The sequence below is a fragment of the Exophiala aquamarina genome, assembly GCF_000709125.1.
Source record: "Exophiala aquamarina CBS 119918 chromosome Unknown aczIA-supercont1.2, whole genome shotgun sequence".
NCBI classification, from domain to species: domain Eukaryota; kingdom Fungi; phylum Ascomycota; class Eurotiomycetes; order Chaetothyriales; family Herpotrichiellaceae; genus Exophiala; species Exophiala aquamarina.
In genome coordinates this window covers 1,743,197-1,756,840 of record NW_013550586.1, presented here as the reverse complement: position 1 = coordinate 1,756,840, position 13,644 = coordinate 1,743,197, and the positions used below count along the sequence as shown (strand labels likewise).

Genomic DNA, 13,644 nt, shown 5'->3' with positions numbered 1-13,644 from the left:
CGCCCTTGATGGGTGCTTGGTTAGTTAGAAACTGTATTAGACGCGTAGAAGAGGGAGGGCGTTGGCTACATCGTTACGGGTGATGGAATCACTAAAGACGAATTTCCTGTTCTCTTGATCCTAGCATGTCGATGCTAATATATCTAAGCAACATCATGTCCTGAAGCATCAGCTAATGAATCTATTCCAAAACATGAACGCCAAACCTTAATGCTAATACCCATACCGCTAAAGCCTTGAATGCTTGATAGTCTTCACGAATTCTACCAACCGAATTTCTCAACCCAGACCTCGACGTTCCAGCCCTCATGAGCCAGCTGAGACACGACGTTTCTGATATCGCGAACGAGGCCGTTGGGCCCGGAGACAACAATGCAGATCTTTTCCTGCTTCCTCTTCAAAAGGCTCTTGGAACGGAGATTGTGACGGGATGAAATTGATGAACTCGTAGACACCGACATCTGCTCCCCGAGTGGGCTGGTCGCCGGTGTGCCAAGAGTTGTTGAGGATGAAGAACTCGAGACATTGGGAGAGGTCACCCAATCCCAAAGCTCGGTCTTCATGTCGGGACGTCCTCCATTCGGTCCAGGTCGCCTAGTGTCAAATGTATGGGTAATTATACTGGTTACTTCCTCGATACCGTCAGCGCTGGGGGTATAATTAATGTCGAGCTTGGATTCAAGGCCCACTGAGTTGAACGCGTGCGATTTGGGGACGATAGATATCCATTGCTTATGTCGTGGGTCTTGCCGCACCCAGAAGTGCCCGAACCTCCTTGTGTTCAAGACAGATCCGCAGTCGAGCACTGTGGGTGTATGCTCCAATCTGTCTCGGTAGACGGTCCGCAGATTAAGCATTGCATCATGTTGATTGTGCTTCTTAATTTGATGGTGCCAAGCCAATGGATATGTAACAGCAATCCCACTTCCGCCAGCAACAAAACAGACACGATCGGAGTGATGTGCAGCCTCAGGAGCCTCCATGCCACCATGAGGTCCTTCTAGGATCACCTCACAATGCTGATGCTGGCGCGCATAGTTGAGAAGGTCCAATGAGAAGCCATCAATCGACCGGATGATTAACTGTAACGGCCATGATTGGAGATGTGTATTCTCAGGGGGAGCTGGTGAAGCAATAGTGAAGGGGTGTGTCTGAAATCGATGTTTGAAGCTGATACACGGGACTGTCAGGAAAAGATGCTGACCAGGTTGCCAACCATGATGCAGTCCAGCTCGGATACCCCAAGTCCTTTGCTGCAAGTCGATATCACAATGGACTAATACGGTCTTCTCGTCTGGAGCCACTTCTAAAGTAGCGATAAACTTCCTGCTAGACAGAGTGCTCCTCCAAAGGATTCTATCAATTGCCCATACCAAGAAGGTGGCCACCACGTACGGCTTTGCTGTCGGGTAGTGAAAGAACAGAAAGGCAAGCGCTGCGAATTGGAAAAATACGTGCAAACCAAGGAATGCTTCGTAATATAACTGACGAAACCAACCTGTACTGGTGCCATAGATAATGAGATAAGATAGGATCGCTACGAACCCGAGGTACACCGTTGGAGAAGCAATATAGGTGATGAAGCTGTATCCCAGAGGAACAAGAATAGTATACCAAACTGTGAGCATTCCAAACATGTGGATCACTGAAAATGCAATCATCCATTCACCTAGCCGGCGGTGCAACATGTTCAGTCCCTCGTACGACCAGCCGGTCAGAAATTTGATGGGCTGGTTCGTCTTTGCCGCTAGGAGGTACAGCAGGGGCAGATTGACGACAAAAAGGAGCCCAGCTCGATCTGCAAGAATGAATATCCATTTTGTTTCGAGAGGGGCACGGAAGAGCAGGTAAAACAGGTTGAGACCGGCGAAGAAAAGGATTGAGACAGTTGTAGCATTGTCCGGCAAGACATTTACCCGGGAGGTCAGAGCCCGGATGGGACGAGGTTGGTACACCAGGAATGCCTTCAGGCGATGTGAAAAGGCAGGACGCGGACGTAGCAAGGTGTCATCCCTGGGTATCAGTGGGGTCCTCTCAGCGTCGTTCTTTGAAGGGGGAGGAGACCCTTCGCGAATAGTGCTACTCGAGGAGGTTGGAGCACTCTTCGGAGAGGGAGAGAAGATATTTGACGCTTTTTCTGCCTGTCTCTTTCTGTGCCATCGTAAAGCTCTTTGATACGGTGCAAGTAAGCACGAGATGGCTACAATGGAGCCAATAACGAAATAGTAGGTGAGAATAAACTTGCGGTGCCAGAGAAGCGCGATTATGATCCTGCGGATCTGCTCTGGGTCGACCGTGCTCGGCGGTTGGCCATTTCCGCCGGTCTCCTCGAGGATCGTGACAAGGGTAGCGGTAGGTTTTAAGGACAATCGAAGAATCTTAGACAGCTCGACAGGCGGGAGTTTGTCCATTGCCTGGAACGTTGGCTGGTCGAGAGGAGGGAAGGTGATGCAGGCTCCAGGTTGGATTCATGGAGAGGTGGGAGATGGCGATCTTATCGTATCTGATTAGATTTGATTGCTGAGCCCCGATATCGCCTTCGGATCTTGGCGGTCCGGCAGAACCTCAGCCTTGTCCACGCAAGGCTCGCGTACATAGAACAACACTTGAAACGAGCATGATTCTCTGATGAGGCCAGCCCATGCATGCTTGAACAGTACACCACTGAAAGAAGATGTACGTCCTGCCCAACCCAAGCCAGGACATCGATGACACCTGTCCGTTATTCATTTATACTTTCTGCCCACGTGGACAGGTACAGCATTACCGACATCATCCCTTGTAGGATGTCGCTGGATCAACAGCAATGGTCATGAACAGGAGATTGGCGCACAAGCCGCCATAGATCAATGGCTTTAGAGTAAACACTTACGTGCTGCATTCCTACTATTGATCACCTTACAACTAGGACATCCCCACATTCCAGTGGCGTTCCACAGTTCAGATTCGAATTGTTTCCCTGCTTGGCGTACTCGTTCCTGATAAACAAATTTGTTCACTTTTCCCTCATCACTTCTGCGAACTCCTGAATCAAGTGGCTTCGGGAAATTTAACTCAGACTATTGCGATTGTCGACCATGTACCACAAATCTTTCACCAATGCGGCCATATTCTCGGGCTTAGCCCTAGTCTATGCTCAGGACCTGGCCGCTCTCCCAGAGTGTGCTGTAAGTGTTTCTCTCCAATTACTGAATGTTGAACTAGTCTGATAGTTGTTTACAGCGAGATGCCATCACCCAAGCCCTGGGCACAACGGGATGCTCTCTCGCTGACACCGCTTGTATCTGTGCCTCTCCAGCATTTACTAGTATTGGTACAAACATTGCCTCGGTCTGTAGTGCTGAGGATGTGAATGGTTAGTACATCTTACATAATTCTCTCGCACCATGGACGCTAAAATCGATCACCAGCTGCTATCGCAGCCGGACAGTCAATCTGCGCGACAGCACCTGCTTCAAGCAGCAGCAGTGCGCCTCCAGAAGAGCCGACGCCAGATCCCTATCCGTCAGGAGAAGATGGGTCGCAGACCGCATCCACTACGACTGCTCCTGGAACTGTAACCTCGACAACCGTCCTTACAGATACCACTCTGGCAATCGATACGTCGGCAATCACATCCATCTCGACCATCTCTTCCAACAATACTCACACCGGGCCTCTCACCACCACCGGTACAATTACCCTGCACTCCAGTACTGGCACGCCAACGGGAACTGGAAGTCCATGGCAATCAACTTTCAACGGCATGGGTGCGACTGATAAGGCACAAGGACTCTTTGCAGGTGCAGTTGGTGTCATTGGTGCCATTGCTTTGCTCTAGGACTTTTGTAAGATTGGATACCACGGAGGGGGAAATTCAACCTAGGATTTGATGACGCTTCCGTGCTTGATAACAACCGGGGCACTGCGGCGGTAATAAATAGGATAGTTAGGAGTAGTGTCATTCTCGGATAGGCGTTTCCGTTTCGTACTTGTTTCTGTCTGACAACACTTCACAGTATAATTTGCATTGGGATACCTTGGTAAGCATTGGACGAGAATTAGTCTAGATAATTAGACCGTTATACTACTCACGGCGAGAGAGGAAAATCAGCAAGGCAAGGATTGTTTGAATTTGTGGTCGTCGTTGGCGTGTACTGACGAGGGCCTTGCTTGTTGCAATTCCTCGACACGTGATTGTCCATGCTGTCAGCTTCAGCAGAGCGCATTAAATGCTTTGTAGTTTAGTATCGGGGTCTCTGAAGATCCGAATCAACACAAAGACGTTCGCCCCTTGAAATCCCTCCGGTCATGGGTCCAGCATTATCCCTGTTTTCAAAGAACGTTCGAGTATGTCTGAGACGACTTTTGGCTTCCTTTTGCTGCTCAGCCTCCATCCGCTGCACCATGTCTTTCTGCCTGAAAAACTTCTCTCTTTGCTGTTGCAGAATGCCGTTTTGCTCACGTCGGATGTACCTTCTCCCCTTTTCAATCTCCCTGGCGGTAATGAAGACCTTCATTGCCATGTGAGCTTTCCTGGATATTCGAAGGTCTTCCCAAAGCAGGTCGACTGTTTCGTAGGCCACTCTGCAGACCCTGGCCAGAAGTCGACTTTCTGCAACGTTGACTTTGGATTTCCTCTCGAAGATACTGCGAAGGAAAACTCTTGTTTCCGGTGTCAAGCCAAGATAGTTATGTGCTCTATTTTCGAAGATGGAGGAGTAGTGTGTATGGACTTGTGATTCGATGCCGGCCCTTAAGACAGGTGACGGTCCATATTTGCATACGTGGTGAAAGAGACGGACACGGCATTCGTGATCAACAACACTCAAAATCTGGTTGACTTTGCCCAATAGCCCTTGAGGCCATTGAAGTCCTGCAGGCCAGCTCACTAGGGTTCCCACTGGGTCCCAGGGGAGTGTGGTCACGTATGAGGTCGAATCTGGATCTATGATCCGCAAAGGGTGTAGACCTTGTGGCCCAGCTGGAGTGACACCGCCTTCTGCGGGCTCGGGATGCTCATACTTGTCGTCGTCCGCGGTGTAATTGTGCATGAATGCTTTTCCATAGTGGGCCGGTTCTCCATTGCCAGACGTAGCAGAGTCTTTCAATTTCTGTGAACTCTGTTTCTCAGCGGATTTGAAGATCAATGTCCCGTTTCTATCACCTGCATTGAAAAATTTCTCAATACCTCTCTCCAGGCGAATCATTGAACCTATGAGTTTGTATTCCTTGAACAAGCCCCTTATCTCTACTGTGAGGTTGATCTGTGTTGCTCGTGGTTGCTGCGCAAGGATTTCTTCAGCTTGCAACGTCAGACGATTCAACCTCACGTACATTTCCTCGACGCGTTCCTCCCTGAAATCAACAGGGCCAGTGGGAGGGCCAGAACTCGGAGTTATGTGCAGTGCTTCGTGAGACAAAGTTGGCCCTTCATGGAATAGAGCAATGGGGTCTGCAGCGGGATCGAGAAAGGACGCCATGGCCGTGATATTGATATGACGCAAGAGATGGCCTTTTGGGGATAATCATTGACTCTGTCTGAGCACAGAGAGGGAGGTGAGAGCTCTAGAGAGGGAGGTGAAAACTCTGGAGAGGTAGACAAATCACGGTGGGAGCTGGTGTTTTAAGGGGTTCGCACGGGCAAAGAATGGAACACTCCCGAAAGGCCCGAATAAGTAGCGATGAGGGAGAGCCATAGAAGATTGTGGTAAGGATGAAGCTTGAAGGTGGCAGAGGTATCACTGAGGCGGACTGTTGAATAATATGTCCTCCTGGATATTGATAACAACATGTGACAAGGCAAGGCAAGAACAATACTAACGGTTTCATTGACAACAATGCGCCGGGATTGACCATTCACGGTATTGCAGTATTCGCACTTCACTGTAGTGAAGTGAAGTATCTGTATCCACACCCATAATTGCATGCTGCAATTGATGTTTGGATAGGGTTTCCAACGTCACGTGCGGGTACTTTCCTGTCTCTCAGAAAAGAATCTGGTAGAGCGGCAGAAGCGTTCCAGCCCAGCCTTGTGGAATATTTGTAAGTCATGACGCTAGCAGGGCCCGGTGAGAGCAGCTTTAAGGATGCTGACTTTGACCACGATCACAATCAGATCCATGGTCCCGAACTCCTGATGGACATCTGCTCGTTACCCTCAGGGACCTGAGAAGCCCTCCCGCACAATGTTTATCTGTCCAAGAGCCGCCCTCCCGTCTTCCACCATACTCGTCAGCGTGGGCTTAGGTCATTAGGCCTATGGACCGGCGGGAGAGGCAAGGAGTGTCATACAGACAGCAGCACCACATCTCGTGGACCAGGATCATGTGCGCGTGGTTTCTGCAGTTGGCCGCCGCTTATCTCAGTGGACGCAGTTGACTGAATGGGTTGTGTCCATCTCATAGGCAAATCATGGTCAAAACTTGATCCCCACTTCGATATCCCCTCGTTAGTTGCGCTCCACAACGTGAGTAAACCCCTACCAATTGTCAAAAGCGTTGACAGAATCTTTGAATGAAGAGCAGAAGGCCTCCTTACACTGCTGGTCCAACATGAACCACGCCTCAGGTTTGTGAAACTGAGTCTATCTTTCCATGTTGCTCCATCGGCTTCAAATCACTTTGAATGTTCACTACATCCTTTGGAAGAACGAACCCAAGCCAACCCCACTGCGCCGCCACGGGGCCACATGTTTGACCATGGCCATCTGTTAGCTAGCGGTCTCAATGCCGTGCTTCTGAGCTGGAATATCTGCTTCCAAGTTCTTGGCTGGACAAAAATGTGGGCAATATTCTCGCTCTTCACAGCCGCGTTGCTGCTGACGATAGGTTATTCGGCGAAAGGACCGATGAAACGATCTTTTGTGAAGGTACCGAAGAGGGGCTGTCTTGAGATCCAGAAAGCGAGATCTCTGTACAGTCCATATCGTGGGGCCCCCGGAATCAATGCTCTCCTGCTATTCGGTGCTCGGTACTTTGTACAGAGGATGCGTTGGGTATGACCCGGAAATTGTGAAGAATGTCGTCTATCCAGTTGCCTTGGCACGGCTATGGCACGGCCAGCGGGTATGACAATATACCCGCTACTGTCTAAACGATGGTCTATAAGCTAAGGTATCCAATCACCACTCAATTTTGAGCGGTTACATTTCCAGCCAACTTACTCAACCTGGTAGGCGTGAGGAAATAGTGCCATCAACTCGACGATACCCCGACGCATTATGTTTTTGGAGATGGCTTCCCCAAGCCAATGCTTGGCCCCTGGATCCTTTGGGTTCGGTTTGACATTTTCAAGAACTAAGGGGCTTCGAACAAGGCGATCTGCAGTAAGCTTGTACATCTTGGACATCAAGTATCATCTTGCCGGTGGCGGGGCTTGCTTGGCAAGAATCTTTGTTGATAAAATGCTTCATATTACTCCATACCCCGGAATCCCTCCACAATGGGGCTCCTTGGCTCTGAGGAGATGTGGATAGGAGATGCGAGGCCGAGCGGTGTGGCCTGCGACCTAAATTGCAATTGCAATGTCCTTTTCTCTGGAAGTACTTCCACACTCTCAGGCTCACGGTTCCGCGCAATCAAAGGGTCCTTCATAGCAACGAGACTTAACGACCTTTGGAATCTGTTCAACACCCGACGAGATTTCCAATGGCCACGGTGTCCACAGGCTCGAGAAGGGCGAGAGAAACAGCCCTCAAAACCAACTGGAAATGCATTCTCATCTGCTTCGCCATGTCCCTGGCTAATTGTCAGTATGGCTACGACACGGCAACAGTTGCTGGCTTTCAGGTGAGTCGGCTGGATGTCGAAGACTACCAAGTCCTCTGCTAAACAGTTGGTTGTGACAACTAATGATCATATCTCAGGCCATGGTGGGCTTCCTTAAAGTCTACGGATACGAAGATCCCAAGGCCAAAATTGGATGGAATATCGAAACGGTTCCACAGCAGCTCATCAGTTCCTTCCTCCAAATCGGCACCATCATTGGGGTACTGTTGACTCACTTCTTTGCTCGTTACTATGGACGAAAACCTGCAATTTGGGCCGCCTCGCTTGTATCCTTCGTGGCAGCAGGCCTTCAAGTTGGCACTGAGAATCTTATTGGACTCTACTTTGGTCGTCTGCTGATTGGTGCATCGAATGGCTTCTTTATTACCTTTGCCAACATTTACACCGCCGAAGTTAGCCCTTCCCACCTTCGTGGTGGCATTGTGTCTTTCTTTGGAATCTGGGTCAGCATTGGTATGTCATTCAAGTGACTGTCCTTTACCCAATACTGAACATAAACTACAGGGAGCATGATGGGAGCCGTAGCTAACCAATTTTCCAAATCATACGACAGCAAGCTCTGCTACCAAATTCCATTAGCGAGCCTCTTCGCCATCCCTACCGCCTTGAGTATTCTGATGTTCTTCATCCCCGAGTCTCCGAGATGGTTGCTGGTCCATGGAAGATCAGAAGAAGCTCACCGTGCTCTCACGATTCTACGAGGATCTTCTTTCAGAGAGAACCCGGCACTGCTGGAGGAGGAATTCCTCGAAATGAAGAGCGGCATTGAGCGAGAGAGAGAGTTGGCCACTGCCTCATCCTTCCTCGATATGTTCAAAGGTAGCGATCGACGGAGAACATTTCTTTGCTGGGCTGTGGTCTTGTCGCATTCATCCTCTGGTATTTCACTCATCGTTGCATATGGGGTATGTTTCGGAAAGCCCAACCTATTTCCTCGAAGTCCCCGAAGCTGATCATCTACCCGCAGACTTTCTTCTTCCAAATGGCTGGCGTTGAGAACCCATTCGTAGCGACCATCCTGAAATCTTTTATGGGTCTCGTCGGTGTCGCGATCGGCATCTACCTGTCATACAAGAAACTAGGGAGACGATCTATGATGCTTATTGGCCATTCGACTTCGGCTGTATTCATGGCCGGCATGGGCATTGCACAATCGGTTGCTCCAGGAACCAAAGCCGCCGGTAAAGCGATCGTAGGTTGTGCGCTCTGCTACCACTTCTTCTACAATGGTTTCTCAGGCGCTCAAAGCTATCCCGTCGCAAATGAGGTGGTGAGCTCAAGACTGAGAGTCATTTCTGTCGGAACAGCTACAGCTATCAACATGGTGTTCGCGTGTCAGTACCTCCTTTCGTATGGCTTCGACCTCCTATCTCCACCTAGCTCACCTTTGTCCTCTTCACGGCTCGTAAACTATGACTGACATCTTTTTGCAGGGTTAACCGCCTTCACGATGCCGTACTTTATCAACAGAACCGAGTTGAACTGGGGCGCAAAGATCGGCTACGTATGGGCAGGATCTAATGCCGTTACCTTCAGTAAGTCTGTCACGAACCAAAAATTATACCACTCTTAGACCTCATCCCTTCAGAACGCAAAACAGATCACTAACCTCACCTGTCTCCTCACGATATAGTCTTCCTCTACTTCTTCCTCCCGGAGATGCGGAACCGCACACTGGAGGAGATCGACGAATTATTCCAGGAGCGAGTTCCAACCCGCCAGTTCGCAAAATACCAATGCGTTTCGACTGAGAGGGCAAGAGAGCAAGTCATCCAAAACGTGAAAATGCAAGAAGAAGAAGCCGGTGTGACTGGAGAGGAGAAGACCCTCGAGGTCGAGCATCGTGAGCTCAAGGCATGAATGATCTTGATCGTGAGGCAGCGCGACGGGAACGAACGTCGCCATGGATGGATGATTGATGTCACGAACTTTGTATGGGGGGTTTTGCGAGACCAGAGAAAGCATCGACCGATACGAAAGGCATCCGTCCAAGGAAGAAAGTATTTCCTATCCGCCCCCAAAAGAGTGCTTTCTACAATACCTAGCCTGGTAGTTAAGCTGGTCTATAAGATAGGATCGACTCCACCACGAAGATTGACATGGATATTGACTTTGCCGACGCCGTGGGAGTTTCAGGCGCGAGTCCGACCCCTTAGACAGCGTAATCGATCAAACAGTAACGGTCAGGAAAGAGGAGGTCTTTGTCCCTTGAAGATGAATGTGTGTGTGAAGTAGAAAAAACGGGGTGGGCATGCATTTGCCTTCCCAACAAGAGACGGTATTACGCGAGGCACTGCAGGCTCTTCCACCGAGTTCCAGCGGGAGAATATCTGTATCCGTTATGTACTGAGCATCCACCTCATCCTTTTCCTTTCCATGCTGATGTCCATGCCAGCGACAGTCGATGCTTTCGTCCTCGCTCATCGCCTTGTCTCTCTTTACGTCCCATAAGCAGATGTCACCTATAAAACGCCACAGACACTACTTCTCTTGCAGTTCAATCCAATCCACCCACCCATTATCACCAAAATCCCATTCAACCCTATAAAATGTTACCAAAGAGCCAACCCCTTCCCTCTTCCTCTTGAGTAGTTGTTGTCTTCCAGCGCATTAGATCCGCGACAGCAGCATCGACATGCCAAGCAAGAGCTTCTGGGAGAAAAAGTAAAATGCAACTCCACATCCATGTATAAATCCGCGCGGTGGCACTGGGTGAGCCCATACTCTGAAATTGAGACACGCATTGGTCGCTGTCCTCTCCTTTCCATTTATGAGTGTTGTTTTTTTCCAAAGATGTGTGTGCGTCTTGGAATCCCATACAGAAATGCACCTCTCGAAACAGTAAGGGAAACATCCCCGAGTCCCCACCCTCCGATTGTCGGCTCTGTTGACGCCGTGGTAAAATGCGTGCCTAGCTTGCCTGTGTGCATACCAGAGCCAACTAAGTTGATAAATGGTGAGGTAGCGGGCATGAATGAGATAAGCGGTAAGCTAGAATGATGAAGGGAAAACCATTCCGACATTCTACCTCTTGCTACAGTCTCGCTGGGCCAGACTCCAAAGGTGGGGAGATTAGAAGGAAGGGTTGTTAAGGAGCAAGGTATGAGGCAATCCGGCGATGGGATAGGACTCTATTAGCTCTTCCCACATCCCACACATTCAAACCATTGCAAGAAAGAAAGTAAAACGCCCAAAGGCAAATCAAACCCACATCAAAACTTCTCACTTGTGACGGCCCTTGACACATTGACCAACAACCAGGCAATAAAATGCACGAGCTTTGTGAGGAACCACACGAACAGCCTCAGAGCCATGACCAGCCCCCCGAGCGCCGATCTCGTCACGGCCGGCAACTCCTGGCCTTTGCGCTCACCGGACTGATAGTGGCCGAGCTTCTCCAGGTCGAACTCGGACACTACGACTTTCTTGGGTTTTTTGGGCTTCTTGTTTTTGTTCTTCTTCTTCGCTTTGTTGTCACGCGCCGACTCCGACGTATCAGCTGTGATAGACTTTTCGAAATCTTCTGGACTTGTTGTCCCACCTTCCTCAACGTCTGAGTCGAGAGGTTGTTTGAAGCGTCCGAACCACGTTCGGGCCTTGCCTTTGCTGCCCTGGGAACATCCGGCGCCGCGAACGTCACGTTCGTGGTTCTGGCGCATTAACTTGGCTTCTTCCTCGGCTTCTTGACGCTCGGCGATTGTGGCGTAGAATACGCTTCCTGAGTAGCTTCTCACACTGCCAGGCCGGTTGCCTAAGCCTGACCGTGAGCCGAGAGCAGCATGGTAGACGGATGGAGGGCCTGCGGTATTGCCTAATCTGCTGGGTGGTGCGGGTCGTGGTTTCCAGATCTCCATACCACCTAGGGTAAGGTTGGTTTTCGCATCTCCGATCGCTATGGCAAGGATGGCGGAGACGATGCAGTCGATACTAAATAGCGAAGGCATTAATTCTAGTATTGCATTGGCATCCAGGTGGAGGATTTCGGTCGTCAGGTCGAGTGAGGCGAGTACTGAGCTATCCGTCGAGGTATCTGTTTGGGGAATAGTCGACAAGCGACGAATTCCTGCACCGGCTGATGCCTGCGGGGTTATAATTCCACCAGTGCGGCTTGACGCATTAGGATCCGTCACAGAGATACACGGTAGAGGACCATCCGTGTTGACGGTGATAAGTAGGACCGGCTTGCCCGTCATGGATCGGATGGTGGTTGGGGAGGCTGGAACAGGAGATTTCAACGCGAAGTCTTCTGCCATCGAACCACGGCCAATGGCAGGATGTTCCAGCTCGTAATTCCCTGTCCGGGTGTTGAATCGTAGATTGCAGGCTTCCTGTCTCGCAGCCCTGCGGACAGCTTGGGCCTCAATATCGTCTCGGTCAGTTGGGGCTAGGTTATGCTCCTTTGCCAAGGCAGCGGATTGATTTATCGCGAGCATCGCAGCGAGCTTCGGAAAGATAAATGCCACAAGACCGTCGTTCGGCGGGAGCCGACGTGATGCAGGCTCTATGGGACATAGAACAATGTCGTGAGTTGAGGAGGCTTTGCGAGGTGACGTTTTCGAGACGGCGATCTCGTTAGTATCGTATGTCTGAAGGGTATAAAATGGCAATGATGGATGAGCACCGAAGACAAATGTAGCTTCATCGATTCTGAAAAGCATTAGGATTGCAAATTCGACCAATAAAAAGCAATTCTAGTTCAGGCCGACTTACCGAGCCATTTCCAGATTAAATGTCCTGAGCCTGCTGTCGGGCTCTGTACCATGAGAGGCCTGCCACAGCTTTTCCAACTCGCGATGGGTAGATATCATAGATATCCCATTCACGCTCACAGCATCGGTCGGGAAGTTGACAACACTTGGAGGCCCACTCCTCAGACCAGGCGTAACAAACGGTGTTGAAAGACTACTTCGATACTCTTCCCTGGCAACAGGTCCGAACGAAAGATTGCCAGTCAAGTAGGCAGGTATTGGTCTCTGAGGGACATAGTTCTGTTGCTTGAGCGGGACTGACGGGTCGTAGGTTGGGAACATGGATCGAATCGGCACGATTGGAGATGGGTCTTTTGCTGGGGATTTACCATTTGATACGCTTTGCACCAAAGTCGTTTCAGATCCAACCTCTAAAGATGAGGAAAGCGGCGGTGAAAAGGCTGACGGATGATAATTTGAAGGGGTGTACGTAACTGCTGCTCCTGATGAAGCTGCTGAAGACGATTGTATAACCGGTTGGGCAGGTGTCTTCCCATCAATGGGAGACGTAGTGGTCACCGCCCGCCCAATATCTTCAGGCGAAGGGGTCGAATCTCGGCGAACTTCCTGAAGGTGGGTAGGAAATTGAGGCATCGGGGGCTGTTCCTCCATTTTAATGACTATTGACTCGCCACTTGGTGACACGCTAGCTTGTGGCGATTGCATTACACTGACTCTGTGGAGACTCGGTGTTCTCTTGTGAGGATTTGGCACTTGAATCTTGGGAACAGTGGTCGGGAAGAGGGAGAATCCCTGGACCGAAGAGGCGGCCATCTCGAGATGGTCGGGCGAGGGAGCGACGGATTAGGAATGATTAGAGGAATGAAGGGGAATGCAGACCAGCTGCGAGAAAAGGGACGAACAAACTGACGGGATTGTAGGTTGAGGAAAGGGTAGAGAAAGGGAGGGGTAAAGAGCAACGCAAAAACAACGACGTCGTGTATGGCCAGCAGATACACACGATAGAGAAGAAATGCAGAAGGTCAACCAGGACGCATGGCTGGAGAAGAGGACATGATGTCGAGCTGGGGACCTGGGACCGGTGAGGGAAAGGGTCTAGGGTACTCAACCTTTGTTCCTGAGGGGAGCATCCAATGATCGGTGGTAAGGAGCATTATTGCCTTGGC

The 13,644-nt window shown here is 50.2% G+C and overlaps 5 protein-coding genes across 5 annotated transcripts; 2 read left to right on the top strand and 3 right to left on the bottom strand.

The window, feature by feature from the left end:
- Nucleotides 1–263: 263 nt before the first annotated feature.
- A1O9_02459 (uncharacterized protein) lies at nucleotides 264–2,411 on the bottom strand (the record flags this gene model as incomplete). Its single annotated transcript, XM_013408031.1, has 1 exon — nucleotides 264–2,411. One exon carries the CDS (start codon nucleotides 2,409–2,411, stop codon nucleotides 264–266), a length of 2,148 nt encoding a protein of 715 aa, XP_013263485.1.
- Nucleotides 2,412–3,077: 666 nt separating this feature from the next.
- Nucleotides 3,078–3,820, top strand: A1O9_02458 (uncharacterized protein; the record flags this gene model as incomplete). The annotated part of the gene is made up of 3 exons (XM_013408030.1): nucleotides 3,078–3,167; nucleotides 3,223–3,355; nucleotides 3,411–3,820. The coding sequence occupies 3 exons, from the start codon at nucleotides 3,078–3,080 to the stop codon at nucleotides 3,818–3,820; spliced, it is 633 nt and encodes a 210-aa protein (XP_013263484.1).
- A 643-nt stretch (nucleotides 3,821–4,463) lies between these two features.
- A1O9_02457 (uncharacterized protein) lies at nucleotides 4,464–5,336 on the bottom strand (the record flags this gene model as incomplete). The annotated part of the gene is made up of 1 exon (XM_013408029.1): nucleotides 4,464–5,336. A coding segment is annotated over one exon (873 nt), but the record flags the coding sequence as incomplete, so codon positions are not given.
- Nucleotides 5,337–7,712: 2,376 nt separating this feature from the next.
- Nucleotides 7,713–9,629, top strand: A1O9_02456 (uncharacterized protein; the record flags this gene model as incomplete). Its single annotated transcript, XM_013408028.1, has 6 exons — nucleotides 7,713–7,769; nucleotides 7,847–8,226; nucleotides 8,278–8,674; nucleotides 8,737–9,103; nucleotides 9,203–9,304; nucleotides 9,403–9,629. 6 exons carry the CDS (start codon nucleotides 7,713–7,715, stop codon nucleotides 9,627–9,629), a joined length of 1,530 nt encoding a protein of 509 aa, XP_013263482.1.
- Nucleotides 9,630–10,981: 1,352 nt separating this feature from the next.
- Nucleotides 10,982–13,291, bottom strand: A1O9_02455 (uncharacterized protein; the record flags this gene model as incomplete). The annotated part of the gene is made up of 2 exons (XM_013408027.1): nucleotides 10,982–12,416; nucleotides 12,480–13,291. The coding sequence occupies 2 exons, from the start codon at nucleotides 13,289–13,291 to the stop codon at nucleotides 10,982–10,984; spliced, it is 2,247 nt and encodes a 748-aa protein (XP_013263481.1).
- Nucleotides 13,292–13,644: the final 353 nt, after the last annotated feature.